At 39.7% G+C, this 21198-nt stretch overlaps 1 protein-coding gene across 2 annotated transcripts in view; it reads left to right on the forward strand.

Annotated features, from left to right (window-relative positions):
- The window catches only part of MTHFD1L (methylenetetrahydrofolate dehydrogenase (NADP+ dependent) 1 like), a 172732-nt gene that overhangs the window by 68436 nt on the left and 83098 nt on the right, over positions 1–21198 (forward strand). For both annotated transcript variants that reach the window (XM_058833869.1, XM_058833868.1), the window contains exons 20-23: positions 11179–11318; positions 13000–13041; positions 14093–14193; positions 14599–14776. In XM_058833869.1, the coding sequence (XP_058689852.1) occupies positions 11179–11318; positions 13000–13041; positions 14093–14193; positions 14599–14776 (461 nt within the window). The remainder of the gene's footprint in view (positions 1–11178; positions 11319–12999; positions 13042–14092; positions 14194–14598; positions 14777–21198) is intronic.

The following is a 21198-nucleotide window of genomic DNA, read 5'->3' on the forward strand; positions in this document are numbered from 1 at the left end:
GGAAGTTCTCTTAATTCATCACTTGGTAAAGAAAATAAAAGAAGGCTCCCCAGCTAACAGCGTTACTTTTGCTTAGGGTTATTTGGCAGAAAATCCATCATCCTCTCTCCATTTCTGAGTATTTCATATTGACTTACACCCTTTAGCAAGGGTCAGCAGGGCAGAGTATGCATAAAGAGTTCAAGTCCCATTTCAAAGGCTGAATTTTAATTTTAGTGGATGGTTTATTTTTAATATCAGTTGAAAATGTTAGCTCTTTATTAGATTTTTGTTTGGTTGGTTTACTGACCTTTTGATCCTGAAACTTAATGTTCTTTTTATGGACAACTTGTATAAGAATTAGGTTTCTTCAGATATTTACATCATGTTGGAGAAACCAGTGTTTGCTTTTTGTTTTCTGACTAGTTCTAAATCTGAAGGCAGAAGTGCTTTATTTTCTGAAAGCTTTTATAATTAGAATTGTTTATAATGTGCACATACTGAGGGGGCAGTGTTTGTTTATTTACTTTGTATATTTACTTTTGGAATGGCTGACTTAATTCTTCAAGGCTCCAGAGAAGTCAGTAAAAACATGGAATGTGAAAAAGACATAAATACATGTATTTCCATTTTTGATTACAGTAATTACAGTAGGCAAAGTTTTAATTCATCTAGTACAAATTTACATTTTGCAGAGTTGATTTTCTGTTTTCTGCTAGTATTCCATAAGCTCAGGCGCACTGAGAGCTCTGTGTTGCAAAAACTATTGTTTAAAGCTACATTTTCTTATTCAGGATGAGAACTCTGATATGTTTTCTTCTCCTCCTGTGCTGCCCTCTCTATGAGCCCAATTAAAATAATGTGGTTTGGGGAAAAGGTTAAGATTATATCTTTAGATGCTCCTGGAACAAAAGTGCAGATGCGAAGAGCTCCAAATATTTTTATTTACAGATGTTTTGTTTTGCCTCAGAAATGAAGTACTCTATGGTAATACAATATAAAAGAAAAATAGTATGATTTCTCTGAAAATATTCTAACTTTAAATTGTTGTTTTGTTGGGGTTTTTTTAGTTTTCAGACAACAAAGTATATGTATTACTGTATGCTGGGTATTTTAACAGAAAATAATTACAGAAAAATAGTTATTTGTCTTTGAAAACAGAAAGTAGGTTTGTTTACATCTGATCTGATCACCTAATCAGATTAGCTTTAAAGAAGAGTTCAAGAATTCATGTCTAGAGATGTAAATTTGTTTCTAAACTATTTTTAATCATCTTAATGAGATTGCAAATAATGTTAGGTTATGTATGGCCAATATGATTTGTTAATGGGAAGAGTGGTGTTTTGGCAAATAGCCAAAGTGCTTTTGAAGGTCAGATGTTGACAATAGTTGAAAGTGTTCAAAGGCTGCTCTCTGATTCTATAAAATAATACATTAAAAGAAAAGATTAATATCTGAAATGGTATCTCAGGGTCAGTTTAAATTACAAGGCTCTGACCTTGTAATTTAATTTTTGCAGTTTTATAAGACTGCTGTTTATTTAATTTGATTTGATTGAGAAAACAGATTAAATTTTACTACAATAAGAGAAAATGTAGGTTACAGCCCTTTTTAAATGTTGGGTGGGCTGTCTTTTATATGGTGGGCCTATTTCTTGGTCCCTTTATCGCTGGCTTTCTGTGCTGACAGCCTTATTGAAGCTGACAATCTCGAGCTCTTCAGCTTTGCTACCTGGAGGAATCACGACATGCTTCTAATGTATTTTCAGCCTGGCAGTGGCTGCAAGCCCTGAGTGGGAATGAAGCTTCAGGGACAAACAAATGCTTTACATGCATGAGGACACGGTATCTGTGCTGCCTCCATCTACAGCATCTCAAACAGAGCTCCCGAGAGACTGAGTAACAGCTTCATAAATCAAGGGTTGCAGGTTCAGCCTTTCCAGAAGCCAATTAGGAATTCAGTGTACGTTTTGGGGTTCTTCACTGCACAAGGAGCAAGGAAACACAAAAATGTGGGGGAGGGCTAAAGGATGATAGAGTAGATAAGATGACAAGATGATGGCAATTATGAAAAGGAATTGAAAAAAAAATTAATAATTTATAAGCTGTAGCAAGGAGGGACAACTAATAATGTAGAAATATTTCAGAAATGGTAATGGGTGGTTTGCAATGGCAACTCTGTTGCCCTGATTACATGAATTGTGGTTAAGTGGATAAATTCATAATAGGCATTAAAAAATTGGTTTAGCCATGAGCAGTTGCAAGGATTTGTCATGTAAACCAGCAGAACTTTGGTTTTGACTGCATTTTTAATTGGGAATTCCATGTAGGAAGATGGGATATGTTGGTGTGTGACCTTAGTGGCTTCTCTCTCCTCAGTTTGTAATTCTTTCTGTAAGATAAATTACACATGACATCATATCATTTAACAGACACAGTTATTTTCCAGAGCAATTTTAACCATTTGAGTTTGTTTTCCTTATCAAAAAATTATCAGGAAAATAGCAAATATGTATTAATAAGTTTATCACAGATCATCAATGTTACACTTTGAGAAGAGGTTCAAATACCAGTTCTGTATATATTAATTTAAAACCACAGATGATTACAACCAAACTAACGCCTACCTGCAAAAGGTATTGGAGAGCTTCCATGAAAAGCTTCCATGATTTCCATGATTCCATGAAGTGCTTCTGCTGCATTTCTCCATGTATGTGGCTATTGCATGAAGTCTGTGCAGCACAGTGGGCTTTACCTGCCTGCTTCTTTCACCCTCCTCTGCTCTTCTGTGGCTTATGTTTTACATTCCCACTACTAGGCATTATTTCCTGTCTCCTAAAATACTACTAACAGTACCTGACGTTTTCTGTCTCCATGGAATGTCTTTCTGTTTATTGGTATCTTAAATTCTGTGTGTGTTTAATACACATATTGCACTCTGTGTACAATAATTTCCATTCTCACAGAGCTCTCCAGCAAAGCTCTTGGGGTGGACTTGTAGACTAATTTACAGTCTTTGCATCGGATGTTTCCCTGGGCCATTTTTACATCAAGACAAACTGCTAGTGCAGAGGAATAATACTCTTCGTCCTGGGGATGCATAACTGGAGATGCCCTTTTCCATGAATTTCTAAAATATGTAGTTCTGCTGTCAATAATAGTGTTATTGATGTCCTCTCCCAGGCCAATCATGAAAGGAAGGCATTCTGTCACCTAGCAAAACTTAAGAGGGATAAAACCAGAACCTGATTGTCCTTTTAGGAGAGGGATGCACTCCACGGGTACACAGAAAAGACAGTGTCTAAGTCACAAAAAGGCAAAATCATTACCGTAACAAACAAGTGCTCCCTGGATTTTAGAAGGGCAGGATGGAGAATGCTTCTCAAGGATGTGCCTCGCTGCAGAGTCAGGGGGAGTTCTGCCACGGCGGCTGCCCAGGGCAAAGAGCTGCCTACACTGTGGGGTGGGCTTGCACGGTGGTGATGGATGGCTCCGTGCCTGGTGTGCCTCGGGTGACTGCGCAAGTGACAGGAGCATTGATCATCGTGATTCAGCGGCCCTTTGTTGTGTGGCACTCGCCGCAGCCCGGGCCATCACCACCCTTCTGCTGTCTGTGCACAGATGCTTTTTGTTCTGTGATGAGAAGGAGGAGAAGCACAGAGTGATTTCCTGGGCTCTCCCCCTGTGCCAGCCATGCCCATCTGAAGGCATGCGAGGGCACCCACAGCCCAGCGTGTGCTGGGAAGCGCTGCTTGAATGGATTTTGTCTCTGAGTTGTGATAGGCTCTGATGGTAGCTTGTTTGGATGCAAAAATTCTGTGTTCCTCACTCACTACATGTATCATCACTCATTGCCCAACTGTATTTCTGCTGCCCTTCTGGATGTCTTCTTCCAGGGCATGTGCTGAAATGGTGGTTTGTCTCAACAAGAGACAAACATCCCTTTGCATCCCTTCTTTCCTTTTCCACAAAACAGTACAATATTGGTGCTAAAGCATGTGCTGCCTCATGACCATTTGATGAAATGCTTAGAACTTTTCCAGGGAAGAAATTTTCAGGCTCTCTGCCTGCCCCTTGAAGTTAGTATTTTCCAGATGCTTGTAACATGAATTCTCAAAGCATGTTCAAAGTCCATTTCCAGTAGCTTTTTTAAGGGGAGTATAGAAGGACCAGAGAGCTCAACAGAAAGCAGTTTCACTCTGATGAAAGGTGTATTGGTGTCAGGAGCTTCCGCCAACTGCATCTGTTAAAAGTGGAAGTAAATGAAAGTCTGGCAGTGAGATATGCATTGACTAACATGGTTTAAGTCAATGAAGTTTACTTTAAGCCCTTTGGGAAATACTGTGGGTACCATAAGTTATACTTACATATACTCCTTGCAGAATTGTAGAAGAATGGCCTTAAATGAAGAGTCATCAGTGCTGCTGTTAATTATTCCTTCCATGCAACTCCAAATAAAGAAGTGGTGAGGTTTTAATTTTGTAATTACCAGAAGACTAATAATTCTTTTGCCATGGTGATTTTTAAAGTATGTAATGTAATTGCCTTATTCCTGTGCCATTAACTGTGCTCCAAACGTGGTCATCTGTCTTATGAGCAAATGTTACTCTGATACCTCAAAGAAAACGTGCTATGAATGGTGAAAGCATGCAACCTAAAACTCACAGTTCTTTTGTTTGAATTTTTCTGGTTAATTTTGTAACAGGAGGAGGTTACAAAAGAGGGAACTGTGTATGTTTGGTTAGTGTATTCAGCTATGCATTGCAATTCATGTCAGGGCCCAACACTTAGCCTAAGACTTACAGATCTTTACATGAGTATAGGACACAGAAATTAAGAGAGAGTGACTGTAAAACCCAGCAGGCTTAGCAGAGGGATTCAAAGAAACGTGTAACCCATGAAGCCACATCCACGTCGCTTAATTTCTATTAGAATGAATCATTTGTGACTTGAAAGGCATCTTCTGTTTTTAATCTCTAGTAATAAATCTAAATAATGAGCTCATTACTATAGTGAGCTGCAAGAAAATGTCAAATTTTACATTCAAAGTATGGGAATATGGTTTGACAAGGTGGCTAGGGAAGAATTAAGTTTTCTGCTGCTGAAATGTATCTTCCTTCCTTCTCTTGTTTCTGGTGCTTGTTTGAACATGTTCAGATGATTGTCTGGTCTTACTTCAACTAACTCAAATATAGCCCAGTGGAAAAACTGACAACTTTTTGGTGCTGGTTTTTTTGTATGTTTTTGTTTTCTGTTTAGCAAATTGCAGCAGTTTACCTTCCAATTAAATGAATGCCAAAAAAGTCTGGGTAGCAGGGATAGAGCAGGAAAGAAAGGTAGAAGACTTAAGAATGAACAAGAATTACCCTTTCAGCAAAGCAGGGTGCTCATTTGGTTCAGCCACGGTGTAAAACCATGCCCTAAATTGGTGGTTTGGAGGCAGGGATCGCTGCAGTTGCACTTCTGTATATTTTAAAGATGTGGAGGCAAGCAGAGCTGTGGAGATGTGTAGAGCATGCTTTCTGTCACACAGTGCTACTCTTGCCAGCTCCTGGAGTTTTCAGTTTGGTTCCCACCCTGTGAATTTAAAATCCAACATCTGCAGCATCCATACATAAACAGGCCTTTAACACCCACAAAAAGGAATTGTATCCTTAATTGTCAGAGGGCTGAGGTTTGAGGGTTTTCTTCACCTGTCTGGCTCAGAGTAAATAAATGAACTTTCTGTAATTCTTTTTTGTCTATAATGTGGGAATGATCTGTACGAGTCATTGTGCCTATTCTTTTGTTTAATGTATGGGATACTCTTGGAAAGTTAACAGCAATTGATATTAAAAGTGAGTAACTGTGAGAGGTTATGAGGTAATCTTTAGTTTCTCATTTAAAGCTGCCCTGCATTTCAATGGTAAAATCACTTTCTTATGGAAAAATAAATGTTTCTGAGGAAAAGATTGAAACAGCTTGTTATGGAGTCCCAAGGGAATCAGCACTTAATTTAAGTGTATTCCTGGGAGCCAAATTTCCTATGCAGCCCTTGCTGCCAGCAGGCAGTGACTGTTAGCCGAGGCCTGAGACTCAGCCAAAGGAGATAATGTCTCCTTAGAAGGATGGCAGAATGAATTGCCATATCTGCTGCTTCGTCAAAAGCATGGATTGGGTGTCAACACCCAGAAACCTCCAGTGCCCTGACCTCGGCAGGGCAAATACGGCCCTGGCATCTTTCTTTAGCAAAAGATGGAAAGTACAGATTACGTCCAATTAGCTTATGGTCAGTTAAACTTAAGGGAAAATATTTTTCCTACCACCTTTTCTTTTAGACTTCACAACAGCAACATAAAATTTTGACAACCAATGCAATGTATTCTCTTCATGGCATGGAAAATGTTCAGGCTTAACATACTCATGTGTAGTGTTCAGCAGTGGTAGCAGTGAGTTCCTGTGTTCCATGACATCTGAGAATGCATGGAAAGAAAAATGAACAGGAAAACTCCCTCTGTTCGGGGGATGAGGAGGGGGAGAAAAAAGTATTTGTTACGTTCCAAAATCCATTATAATAATGGAAGTTCATCAAATAATTGCTAGAGTCAGAATGGACAAACATCTGGCTTATTCATCCCTAGCTATACTAACAAAAGTATGATATCCTGTTAGAGAAATCACTGATCATCCTGGTTTATTTTGGCGATTGCACACCTTGGTATTTTTCACTTTAAAAAGAACATGTCAGTACTTTATAGCCAGCATATCTCTAGTTCCAGGTTCACAGTTCATGTGCTTCTGTGCCTTTGAGCTATTCCTTTCCTGAGTTTACCAGCAGACAGCTGCAGCAGAACAGATATGTTTACATGTAGGGAGTAAATGGCAACTTGCAGCTCAGAGTTTCCATTTCCTTTTACATTGTTCAGGAATCCAGGAATCCACAATTTGTCCTCAAGCTTCACCTCGTGTGTGTGCATCTGACTTGGCCCTTTATAGTACGAATGCTTTATTTTGACATTGATTTGTTGATACAAAGGGCTGACTAGGGAAAAGATACTTTCACTAGAAATTACCCTCAGTACATATGAAGTTCAATTGTGGGTGAAATAGCTTTTTGAAAAATATTCTAAACATCACTTTCTGCAAGGCTTTTAAGCACTATATCAATGTAAGACTAATGTGGAACCACTTTATGCAGCTTTAGCAAGATAGATGTATTTTTAGATGGAGAAAAATTACATTTTGTATTAAGAATGATGGTGAAATCTGATTAGCTGCTTAACACACAACGCTGTCTATTTAAGCTATTGTCACATGTAGGTGATTCCCAGATGTCCTTGGTAAGGCAGTAATTACATGAAGGAGGTTATGATAATTATAAACCTGAAACAAAACCATCAGAGTGATTTGTTCATCTGAACCCTGAAGCAGAATTAAAGACTCCAGCGAGGAGTTTGTTCTGACTTTACACCACCCAACAGACTTATCTCTATTATGTAATTTCACCTCTATGGGCTTCTCCTTCCCTTTTTCCCCCTTACCTAATTTTGATATTTTGGTTTCTTGCTCTGAAAGAAAACTATGGTTTATTGATGATTTTGTTAGCAGGAGTGAGTGAAGTAGATGTCACATAAATCATCTCTAGAAAAACTTGTAGTAATTGTGTATTGTGTTTTGCCTACTGGCTTTTTGAACCAAGATCCCACAGTTACCCTGATGTGTTAAAAGAGCTGCTTCTGGTCACACTCACATTGATGTTTTATGAGAACAAATTATTTTACCTTATTTGACCATTTTGATGCAGTTTATTTCTGATATACATGTAAATTAATTGCTAGGTTTGACATATAGCCCACTCTTAACAGTACTGCAATTATAGTGCACTGCTGATACATGAAATTTTAATTTTTAATCCTCATTCCAATGTTGTTTATGATGCTTAGGCTCTAAAACTGAAGCATAAAATCAAACAACAAGTTTGCACTTTAGGTTTTGCTCTTTATATGACCACACGGTCAGAGTCCAGAGAACTGTACTGACTGAAAATTGCACCCAGAAGTGCAATTTTAGCACTTGTCCAGCTCATCATTGGGTCTTGTCAATGCAAGGATAGGATCCAGAAGGCAAAACAAGGCCTGGGACTGTAGTAACACCGATCTAGGTCAGTATATGTTTGCCATGAAGTTGTGTTCTCAGCCTGGAAGTGCAAATACCTGTGTGTTTTCTGTGAGCTTGCTGAAGGCAAATCATCTACCTCTTTACTTTCATTAAAACCACATCAGAACTATGTTTGTGGCCTGGAAATCAAAGCAAGCAGTTAACACCATGCTGGTACCTATGACAAACCCCCTTTCAAGGCAGCAGCCCAGGTAGCCATGATTCATGGAGCTGGGAAATGATCGCTTAGCAGGGCATGGGATAAACAGGCATCTGGGGGGGAGCTGAAGCTGGGCAGAAATGGATAGGCAGGTAGTGGTGCTTGTGTCATAAACTTTCCTTCAGCTGAAGTACATCAGAACACAACTACTAAAGTACTTGTCTGTTGCCCAAAATATTATGTGAATTCGCCTGTAATTCTCTTCTATTGACAAACTCTGTATGAGAAATTATTATCAAAATAAATGGACCTGCATATTACTTTAATTTTCTTTTGTTACATGCAAAGTGATTAGCTTGCCATGTACTACTTTCAATTTTTGTTGTTACATTTAAAGTGATTAGCTGGTTTATCTCATGATCATTAAATATAGAGTAGTTTGAAACTTCCCATTCGTAGTCTGTGTTTTTCATCGACGCTTTCATTTGAAAGCAGGAAACAATCTGAAAGTAATTGTATTTGTAATTTGTGTAATTGTATTGTAATTTGTGTTTCAGCACAAAGATTCTAAAATATAATAGCTTGGCATGTTATTCTATCTTCTTACTATTCCTTGGAGGAAATGAAATGGAGTTGCAACTTTCATCCAGGCAGCTTTTCTACTACATCCTGTTTCCTTCCGCACAGTGGGGAAAGCACTGACACTGACGTTTGTCTCCCTTTCCTCCACTTCCAATGAAAAAATCCCGGTCTCCATGTTGTAGCACTCACTCCGGTGAACTCTGATACAGTATTTGGGTTGCTCAGGCAAATGTGAATTTTGCCGTCCGTATCAAAGGGAAGATTGCAGAGATCAGAGGAGTGAGCACAGCCCCGGCTGCCCGCACTGCCCCAAGCGTGGCTCGCTGTGTGAGCAGTTGCTGTGGAAGGCTGACATCTCTGCTTCTCTCCCAATGAAAGGCAGACTTGCAATCTCCCCTTTCTCAGAGGGAAACTGACCCTTGGAAAGGCTTGGCATGAAATGGATTAACTCCCTGGAAACTTTGTTTGGGAATGTTAGGAGACTGCTATGTATATGTGCTGGCAATCTCTGTAAGAGACAAATTATTTTCCCACCCTCTCAAGCACTTGGTAGTTTATCTGTTGTTTATATTAAAGATTGATTGTGGTTATATATTCCTAATTCAGGGTTCCCATTAATCACCCTATGTCACATAAGAGACTGGAGAAGAGGAATGAGGGTTACTGGAAAGCAGAAATGTGATCCCTGGCTCTGCTTTCAATGTGACTTATCCTGGCATTAGCTTTGCTCCTATGAATTAGTGCGTTTGTGTAAACATATTTTTCTTTTTTTTTTCTCCCATGTTTGGTATGTCTGTTTTTCTCAGGACTCTTTAGAAAAAGATGATATAGTTATTACAATGATTGAGGAGAACATAAATCTTGACACTCGCCATGTTACTATTTCAAGAGGTCCCTGCTCCCCCCAGCAGGCCCACCCCCTTGTTTGCTACTACTTGCTTCCTCTCCCAGCCCCAGCAGCCATTTCCTCCCTCAGAGCAGATCCAGGCAATTGTTTCAGCCTGTGCAAAATGAAGAAGAGGTGGAAAAGGACCAGTGGGGTTAGGACAAATGCACAAAGGCTGGGACTTCCTAAAGTGCACTGGCTGCCAACAGTGAGATGCTTTCTGCCACAGCAACAGAGCAGATCTGCATGTCCTCCTCCTTGACCCTGCTGAAGGTTGCCAATCCTGAAATGTTCAATCAGCCATTTGTGGTCCCTTCCCCTCCTAAGTATGAGAGACAAAACTGCTGGCAAGAGGGAAAGAGAGGGGAATGTACGAGTTTTTACAAGTTGATGTGGACTGTGAGAACATGTTACCAGCCCTGCTTGGAGTCGGGTCCAGAAACCTCTGGAGCAAGCTGTTTTCCCACCCTGACTTGTCTGCCTGACAGTCCCTTCACATCTTTGAGAGGTGTGGATTGAGCCCAGCTCTTTAATATGTTCTGGGGGAAAATCATTACATCAGTAAATTTTCAACCAACTGGAGATTTAATCCCGTTAATTTTTTTATTTGCCAAGTCCTTGTCTTTGTCTAATATAAAGAAGTTACTTGGATTTTAAAAGAAGCAATTGAAATAATTTCTATTGGATAAATTGGAACAAATTTGCTCAGAAGAGACTGGTATTTAATATAGATTGTCTTCTCTCTATTTGTAGCTTCACTAAACATACTTTGCCAGGGGCATCCTAATTCTGCACAGATTTTTCTTTTGAGTCACGTTACATTCATGTCTGCCTTCTTTGGTGCAAAATTCCATTATTAAATTTGTTATTTAAAAGCATATTCAACACAGAAATGTGACGGTAACTGCTATTGTTATAATAACAGTGTTATTTTGTTTATTACTCATGATCCTCTCCAAAAAAGCAGGAGATCACCAGAAGTTCTGCAAACCTAGGAGAATTTAGGTCCATTAACTGTGATGAAAGCACATCTTCAGTGAAATCAAAGGAGGAGGAATAATATAGGAAAGTCTTATGTATGAGAATTTGCAATCATTTTACACATAATTGCACAGAAACAGTGAATTTAGAGGACTAGTTACTTTTTAAATACTGTGGTTCAAACTAATTTAGATTGCTTGGTTTTCCCCCCATGTAACTACCTTTGATGGCATATTGTACATATAAGAATAAGAGAATTTATTTTTGAGCTGGGAATAGGTTTTTAATCAGACTCAGTAATGTAAATAGACCTCTATTTAAAAGTTCATTCAAAACTGAGTACTGGTGTGTATTTAAGTGCACTGTATGCTGAAGTAGAAATATCCCCCAGTGTTTAACCAAAAGCATGTTTAATGTGTGGTTTTGTTTTGTTTTGTTTTTTTAATGTTTAACAGTAACTGAAGCTGGCTTTGGTGCTGACATTGGGATGGAGAAATTCTTCAACATCAAATGCAGAGCATCTGGCTTGGTTCCCAGTGTGGTTGTACTTGTTGCTACAGTGAGGGCTTTGAAGATGCATGGAGGTGGGCCAAATGTAAGTTTTTGCACCTTCCTTGGAAAAATCAAATTGTTGCTAATATTTGAAATAAGTAAAATACCTTGATTTAAGAAATATTTGGGGTAGTCTATGGGGCAGTATTTAGATAACCCTTCTGAGATACTTCATAGTATAGATATTATCACTAATGCTATCTCTAAAATTGGGCTACAAATGAAAGAAGAGGGAGGAAAGAGCTCTGAAGAAGTACTATATCTTGCAGAGCAGGGGAAGTTTTGTTGCACTAAAAAAGCCCAAAACTGTACGAGATAGATATAGATATATAGATATTCTTTTCCGTGCCTTTTGAAATAGCATTTGTAAGTGCACTGAAGTCATCACAGGCTGGGAAACTTGACAGCTGAGGAGGAATGAGACGAGTTCAAGTTGCAGTATGAGTGGAAGCAGAGAACATTGTAATGAAGGTTTTGAGATTTCTTTCACTCCAGTAATGGGTACCCCTTATGTCTTTTTATTTTGCTCAGATTAATTCCCTCGGGGACGCTGAAGTAACTGATGAAATTTTGCAAGTGTTTTCCTGGTGTACCAAGAGTCACCAGTGTATCATTTTTTGCTGTCTAAGCCACAAAGAGATTTTACAGATTACTGATTGTAGAAATGCTCCCTGAATGTGCAATCAGATCAGACTCTGCTAGCCAAGCAGACAGACACTTAAGTCCTTGGAACACTTTCATCTGCCCAGCAGCATTCTAGAGAGTGATGCTGCCAGGGAAACAGTTGCACTGGGTGAAAATACCAGAGCTGTTTCCACAGCCACAAAATTTTAGAATGCATGGTTTCCCTTTAAGCTAATCTTCTCTAAGAGTTAAAGCTGAGCTACCCTTTTTCAGTCTTTCAGGTTGATATAATGATATAAATTTCTATCACTTCTAATGCATGTTTTCTTTATTTTGAATTATATTTCTCCATCCCTATCGAGGCAAGTATATTTTCACATGTGTTATCACTCAATCTAGCAAAAATAGGACTTAAATATGTCTTAATAACTGTCTCTATTTCTGTCTCACTTGTCTCCTTAGAAGTTTAAAGGTTTCATTTGTTTACAAATGTGATGCATTCATCACTGAGGCATATAGAGTACCAGATACTTTTACTGGGAGGTTAACTGTAAAAAGGACTAATGCTAGAGACAAAAGTGAGTAAGTTTGGTGCCTGGGATTGACATTATGTAGCCCTTGGAGACTCGGTACAGTACCCCAGTACCCTGGTGATGCACTTTGCATGTATACCTTTGTGCTTACCAACAAATTACTTGCATGCAGTTCCTTGCCATGGGCAGTAATTAAAGGACATCAAAGATGATGTGTCGCTGTTATTTCTTCAGCTGTTGGAAGTTGCTGCCTATTGTCTTTGCACTGCTGGTGTGCTGTAACAACATGTAGAATGAGATCCAGCTGCTTCCCCTAGTAGTCTTTTGCAACTAATTGCTGAGGCACTACCTGTGACTTGCTACCCAAACACAATAGGAAGTGTTGCTATCATTTGTGTGCTGGTGCAGCTTGGGATCAAACACAAGCTGCAGTCAGGCTATGATGCTGTGTGCACTGGTATGGGTTACCTGGCAGTACAGAAAGCAAGCAAAATTGCACTTCAGACCCTTTAGGGTCATGACAAGTATCAATCTGTGATGACTTTGTTTATTATTACCTGATCCCAGGTGACTGCTGGTGCCCCCTTGAAGAAAGAATACACAGAAGAGGTAAGAGGAACTGTTATAAAACCTTAAAGAGGTTTTTGTTTAAAGGAACCAGATAATATGGTGTACAGAAAATCAGAACTTCTCCTTGCTCTGCCTGGACAGTGTGCAGCCTCAGGTTTGACAATAGCATGCTCTAATGCTGACATTCAGTGAGCATCTCTAACAGGCATTGCCAACAAGAAAAACCACCTCATCTTCCCTCAGCCCCTTTGTGTTACCCCTCTTAGGTGTATGATGTGTGTGACTGCATGATGGATCATAATAAGGAACTGAAATGGCTGAAAAATAACCTTGTTTCAATAGTTTTTCTAGGACTGCTAGGTTTTCAGACTGATCAACATACAGGCATTTATAGAAGCACAAGAGCAGAGTGGTGTAGGGGTCAAGGACACTCCCTGAAATTAATGATAGCATAACTTGTTAATTAAACAAGTTTAATATGTTTATGCTTCGCATTTGGGGTGGAATGCCGCTCTCAGACAAAGAGTGAATTCTGCTGATTTGTTTTCTTTGTCGCTTCACACCAGACAAATTCTGTTCTTCTGCTTGTGTGAGACTAAGTATATGTGTTTTGTTACAAGAAAGACAAGGCCTACAAAGTGTGAGGTAAAAGAGTAAATAAGGAAATTACTGTGCTTTCATCTGGGTTATGTATGTGTATATATGAATTCTGCATCTAACACATCTGTGTGTCAAGCCCCACCCCACTACTGCAGTCTGTTTATAAACTTTGCAAACAGCAGACTAACATCCTTTTCACAATCATGACAAGCAACCAGTCATCAGCTGCACCATCTTCCTGTGTCTCAGAAGAAAGCAATGGGGTCATGTACAGATTCTGGTCACTGCTTAGTTATTTAAAATGTCTGATGCTTATTAATTGGAATGAGAATTAATAAGTGCCAGAATACTTTTTTCTGGAAGAATTTCACTTGCCTGCAATTGTCATGATCAGCAATGTTTATGTTCACTTGAATTTATGGAAAATTCTTTGGCTGGAGAAGACTTTATGTGTCTTACCATTTCCATTAATTTTTATTCAATTACATAGAACCTCCAGCTGGTAGCTGATGGCTGCTGTAATCTACAGAAACAGATTCAAATTACTCAGCTCTTTGGAGTTCCTGTTGTGGTTGCTCTGAACGTCTTCAAGTAAGTCTGTTCTTTCATTACTCTTGTGAGTAATACACAATTCAAATTCCTCATTTTCTTGGTTTTTAAATTATTCAAATTGGCATGAACAAAGAAGCTCTTAAAGAATTTCCTTTCTTCATCATGGATATAAAAATATTTAAGTTCTTAGCTTGTTCTTGAGGCTTTAAAACCAACAAGAAAAAGTATATGCTATTATGGAGCTGATAATCTTCCACGTTAATTAGCTATAACAATTACAAAATTTTCTTGAAGCATGTAAATGCATATGCTGCATTTGTATATTTCACAATTTCTATATATACCTTCTTTACCACTACTGATGGTAAAATAAGGCTAAGTTTATAAGGTTGTAAAAGAAAACTTATTGAGCAAAATAATGAGATGAGGCTGTTTGGTTGGCAGAACTGACTCTCCAGCTGAGGTTGATCTGGTGTGTAAGATTGCAAAGGAGTCTGGAGCATTTGATGCTGTACCCTGCAATCACTGGTCGGCTGGTGGTAGAGGAGCAGTAAAATTAGCTCAAGCTGTGGAAAAGGCAGCCAATCAAAAAAACAGTTTCAAATATCTCTACAGCTTGGAGGTAAGATTTTTCTTTTTTTTTTTTTTTTTTTAAATGAATCCATTCTGCATCAGACTTAGGTTTAAAACAAGAAGAACATTGAAACAAAGTTATCTAAAATACTTGGAAAGGAACTTGCCTTGGTTTAAAATCATAAAAACTGGAGAGAACAAGCAATCTGTGGCTTGTCTAATCAGGGAGCAGGGTACTTGCTGGTAATGATCATTACTTAGTGCATTGAATGATACATCTGATACTTTCATGTTTAACAGAAAAGTATGTATGCAGATGGAACACTCACCAGTTATTTTGGGAGACTTCTCCAAAGATCTCACAGTCACAGTATTCATCCTGTTGGTCAGATAAAAGGAGATGTAGTTGCTGTCTCACAGTCACGGGTATTGCACCAAATTGTGGCTCCCTGAAGCATTCACTGTCTGTGAAAGATGAGAAAGATGTGATACCTAGAATGTCCATGTTCATCCCACACATCTGCCCAGCCCAGCCAGGTCAAGACAGAGAGGAAACACTGCCCTTACCTGCACCCACCTGCACAGTGCAGCTCTCAGGTGAACACAAAGGCACAGGTGACCCAGTCCTTTTCCTTCTCTCCTGATGATCAGATTGCAGTCTGCCAGTACAATATGGCTCACACAGTACATGGGTCACTGCTGCTGCTGCTGGCCCCAGGTCCTCAGTCTATTCAGGAGCAGCCCCCAGGGCTTCTGTCCTGCTCCAGCTGATGGCACCAGAGTCCACAAGCCCCTGAGGTTCGCAGCTCACTGGGCACAGCGCTTTCCTCACACTCTGTCCTCATATGTACACATTTAGAGCAGAGAGCAATCAGAAACCAGATTTAATAAGAATAGAGAGATCCTCAAGCTCATAACTCAGTTACCCAGACTACTGACTGGCCAGACACCTTTACGCACAGCCGATCCCTTCTTCCTCTATTCTCTCATTTTCTTCCCACACTTGTTCCTTTTCAATCCACATTCTTTTTCCATCTTTGCTCCTTCCACTAAACAATCTTTTCACGTTCCCACAGTCCTCTTTGAAAATCCCATCATAAGGTTCACACGATCCCAAAATCTGCTTTTTCATACATCCCATGGAGTCCTGTGCTGCTGTACAAAATCACTTCCTTTCATTTGCAAAGTTTTCTGATCAAAGAGCTTCCCCATTGACCAACCTTGGTGCATTTCACACCAAGGACAATGGTCTCATCTTCCCCTTGGATTGTCATAGGAAACAGGCAATTCAGTGTGCTCTTAATTTTCACTGATTAGGTTTTTCCAGTGATTACTTTACAGAGGGTTTCTCCACCTATCATTGTTCCTCTAATCCTTGTTGAGGCTTTGGAGCTAATTTGCTTAGTCCTTAGATAACCTAACAAAGGATAGTGTGGTCCAAGTTTCAATCCTATGTCTGCCAGAGTTAGTGACTCTTTTAACATGCCTTGGAGACTGTTACTACAGTTGTTTACAAGGTAACATCACAGCATTGTGAGCTATGAAGAGGGGCTTGGACCCCTGGGAGCACTGGAGGTGCTGGGGTACCCCTGTGCTGGCAGAATATTTGGAGGGACGTATTGCCAAGGTTATACAAATGATTTCTCAAGGCCTTCCTGGCTATCCAAAAGTGGGTGGGTTTAAATCTGAGCAGCCAAACAGACTTCTCTGGCTCCAAGGAAGCCCTTGTCAAGTTTCAGATCCTGTGCCCGTGCTACTTAAGTTTCTTTAGAAAATGTCTGAATGCTGTTTTTTTGCAACAGAACCTCAGCTTCATTCTTTTAAATGGCTGGAAGTTCCTGTTTTGATTCTTCTCTCCAGAAAAAAGTTCAGCCTAAGGTAGATATGCCCTACAGTCATCTATCGTTCTCTCTTCTCCTTGCTGCACACCCTGTATCTGTTGCACCCATTTTATATTTTCTTTCCACCTCCCCTGCTGTTTTACAAAATGTCAGTAATCCAGCCAACCCATATCTGTATTAATCCCTGCCCTGACAGAATAGATGGAAATATTTTGGGAATATTAGAGCTTCAGCATGTATTCAAGGCGTTTTGCCCATGCAACAATTTTACTGCTGAAAAATGGACAATGTATAAGCCTTTCTAAATTTTTCTCCACTGAGATGCTCTGAAAACTGAGGCTATCATCTTATGGGGCTTGTGTAATAAAATGGGGGGGAAAGTTCTTTGAGAAATACATGTGATAGTTTTCCCCACTGGATGCTTGTGTTACAGGGATAGCACATTAGCCTTTGATGAGGCTCACACTTAAGCTCTGATGTAACTATTCACTGTATAGCTTACAATCTGGTGGTACAAGTGAGTAAAAAGGATTGGTAGGGGTGGACTCTGCTTATAAAAAAAATCAGCTTGATATCCACTTTAATGTCTTTCCCAGACACATTGTTTCATGCTGTGTTGCATAAGCAGCATGATCTTGAGCACAAAGGGAATGAATCACATCTTTACATCAACTTAGTATCCCATAACTTCACACAAGTATTGTAAGCCTCAAAAATACATTGAAGGGCTTTTATAAAAACATATAAAGATTTTTAAATACTGCAGAAAAGTACATTCAGGCCAACAAAAACAGTGAAGTGTAAAGTTCAGGCTTCTGTTTCATCCTTACTGTGCAAAGGATGGGGACTGAAGCAGCTGGAAGCAGGAGAGTGAAACAGCAATGCTGTCATTTTTACAGTATGTAGGTCAATTGGTTACTAGGCTCTCAGAGAAGTGAAGGAAAGCCACCTCTCCCAAATAAGCCTGCCCTGATTTTTTTTGTTGTAGCAATTTTGAGGTGTGGTTTCTGCTGTTCAAAGGGGTAAAATTAAGAAATTTACGGAAGATTAGAAGCAGTTAAATGGGATTCAGACCGATTATTTTTCCCCCTCATTGTGCCAAAAGGTGGTGTAAGTGAAAGGACCTAGTTCCATCCCTTACCTGATTGTCAGATTTGTCCAGTTACTTGAATAATATTAAGTCCTGATTGCCTCAAGTTTCACAGGATTTACTGTGGTTGGGGCTTTTTTCTGTTTTCTTTCCTTTTGGAAGGTCAAAGAGGGGAAACACTTTGCTTAAAATCACTTCCACTTCATTCATATATCTGTCTGTCTTCATGAGATTGCTCTGCTGTTTCCTTTACTCCACATCCCCATTTAATCCTTTGATGTCTATGCACCTTGTTTTCCTTTCTGAAAACTTCATCAGAATTTGCTTCCAGAGCTGGCTATAATTAAAAAAATTTCCAACAGCACAGACCACTGTAGCTGTAATAGGTTAATTCAATACTTTGATCTTTTGTTAGAAAGCATCACCCAGGGTATTTAGAAAAAAAACCTTCAAACCCTTATATGCAAAATTGGTTTATGTCCTTCCTTTCTTTCTTTAGAACAAACTTTGCAGTAAACTGTATTATTAGTGTGCAGTCAGACACATAATTAGAGGATAGCCCAGGTCAAGTGGGCTCTCTTTGTTTTTTTTTCCAAATGCATTCATCTCTGTAGTGCTTTATGTAATTTCCGAATATATCTTTGAAAACAAAAGCTTCCTTGAAGGAAGTTTGCAAATCTGTATAATGTGAGAAGAATACTAGAAGAAAGTCTTTTCTAGATCTGTCAAATGCTGGCTAAAAGTTGAGAATCAGCTGTTTTTTTCTGAGGTATGTTTATACATTTATACCATCTTGTCCAGTCATACCTGAGCATACACAAAATGAGAAAATTTTAGACATTGGACACAACATAGTTGTGTCAGTTCAGGATTCAGGCTCTGCTGTTCAGTATCATAGCAAGCTAGTCTAATTAGAAAACTGCTAATTTTATTCCTTGAAGCATCTAATATAGATTTAGAATGCACCCACTTCCTTGGGTGTCATTCCATGACACACTCTTCTATAGTCCCACTTTTAGATGTCTTTTTTGGGTTCTCTTCATTTATTTCTCTAAGCAGGCAATATTTTGTTTTTATCCTAGTGGCTGCTGCTTGTAGCTTGACTCTTTTTTAGTCTTGATTATAGCAAGGGATTGTTTGACATTTGGTATAAGATGAACAAATATTTCTGCAGGATTTGAATGAGAACAGAATAGCTCATATGTGGTAAATATGGCACCATTTGCTTTAAAAGCGTAAGAAGTGTAAAGGACAGAAACAGATAGACAGTGTACCCTGAAATGCTTACAAGATTAGGAATTACACAGGTCGGGGGGATGGTTCAGGAGCAAGGATGAGTTTGCATATCATAGACTTCAGAGTTTATAACATAGCTTAAAATGCTATTGGCAGTAATTGAAATAAATACTACAGTATCATGTGGTTTTAGTATGGATTTTTGCCCCCTGTGCACAGTAACCTCTATTAAGTTACTGTCGAGTTGGTTGCTTGCAGAGTGTTTCTCTTCAGTGTTTGAAGGATTGGTTTGTTTAAAAGGCCTTCTGAACTCTTTGTGAAATCATCTGTGGCGGTTTATTTTAATATATATTCTTGCTACATATGGAAAATATCAAAATATCAATCCTCTTATCACTGTTGACTTCCCTTCTGGGTTCAGTTTTCTTGAAGTATGGGTCTTTAAGTTGCAGCAGAAAGCTATTACTCAAAATAAAGTTGACTCAACCATTAAAAATAAGTTTAGATAACTAGGGGGAGGAAAGGAGAGGATGGAAACGCATCCCATTCCCAAATTTCCCTGCCTTCAGTGCCTGTTCTTGATCAGGAGAACATGGGAAGCTATATTCCTCACTAATGTATGCCTGTTGTGACCTGCCTTCACTATCCTGGTCTCCTCTCTTTTGCTATGATGAACTCTCCGTTGACTTAGAGCAGCCTTCCTCAACCTGGGGCAGGAAGCATAGGTCTGAAGAAGGCAGGCATTAGGTTTTTAAGAGATATATTTCCCCTTCCTGCCAGCAGCCACAGTGGAGATAAGAGAAGGACAGGCATTTAGCATGAGGCAGGATCAGTATGTCTGGTTAGTTAGCACTGTCCCCTTAAAAGAACGACATGATAACCTGACAAATATTATTGAAGAGCCTCAAATCACCGGATTTGTGTTGCACTGGAAAACTAAATCGAAGACTGTAAAGGTCACAAATTGGAGGGAAGAGAAGGGGTTGTTCCAGCCTTTCAAATTTTTCAGACAACTTTTTTTGACAGTGCTATGCTTTTAGGTAGTATCATGACAAATTAAAATATTTCCAGGTTATACAGTGAAAGTTGTATTTCTGCCACAAATATTTTGGCAGAGTGCAGTGCATTGCCTGGCCAGCCTGCAGAACAAAGGAGAGGGTTCTCAGCTTGTGACCATCCACTGGGAGCAAGGTTGACTAGCAGCACTTCTCAGGGACGCATTCAAGCAGTTAGCAGCCTCGACCCTGGTATTTTTCTTCCCCTGCTGGGAGCATTATAATAGTTTGGGCAAATCTGGAGCATCTAAGTCCAGGGTTTTGTCTGCCCCTGCCTCTGTTTTGCTGTGGCAGTATAGTGTGGGCTGTCACTTATCTCATTCCCTCCAGTCTTCGCTTCAGCTGTCACAGACAATGGGTCACTCAGAGGGGTCTGAGGGTAGCATCGAAACAGAGAAAACTCTACCAGCAGCAGTTCTCTGTGCATGATTTTTTCTTCCATCCATGGTCTCCCAAAGTAAGAATGAGCTGTGAGTAATGAAGGAGGAAGAGACCCATCAGTGGAGGAGAAGGCTCCTTGGTGCATGTACTGGGAGAGGAGGAGCAGCTGGGAGACGAAGGCATAGTCAAGAAGGGCTTATGGGGTCTGGGTTTGAGGATGCCATCCTCCAGGGGAGTGTCCCAAGGCAGACTGTTTGCAAACTTCACGTCTTTTCAATCCCAGTGATTGAGTGGGAGGTGTGGGGGGCTGCCAGGGGTATTTTCTGTTTCCTCCACTAATACCATGAAGTCACTAAGCCATGAAAGCCATCCATGGTGTGTCTGATGTCACAGCAGCCCAGCATACCTCTGCTCATTTGTCTAGGAAGCAAATAGCTTCTGTTTTGTTCTCTATACAGCATGGAGTTCAGTCATGTGTGGACCTAATGAAAAGTCCTTAAGTGCTGCTGGGGTGGGAATAAATAAAGTTATGTATGGTCCTTACTGAAACTTTGCCTAGTAATTGATGGTGATCATTTCTCATCCTGAAATGCCAGCAATGCTGCCCTGCAGCATATGCTGGGCTTTAAACTATTTCCCCCTCCCCTCTACTGCCAGTGAGACATGTAGCAGTGAAGCCACATTAAACAGGAATTCCATAGGGCTGTACCACCCACTCCTCCCACTCCCATCAAAGAGATTTCTGTGGAGTCTGGACACTTGTTTGACTGAATTGGGTATTCTAGGGTTGGAAGCTATCTTTCTGCCACTCCATCTCTTTATTTGTGGAAGTAGACTCTTGACGGCACTGTACTTTTATGTTTGTTTT

This window comes from Poecile atricapillus, chromosome 3, assembly GCF_030490865.1.
Source record: "Poecile atricapillus isolate bPoeAtr1 chromosome 3, bPoeAtr1.hap1, whole genome shotgun sequence".
In the NCBI taxonomy this organism is placed as follows: domain Eukaryota; kingdom Metazoa; phylum Chordata; class Aves; order Passeriformes; family Paridae; genus Poecile; species Poecile atricapillus.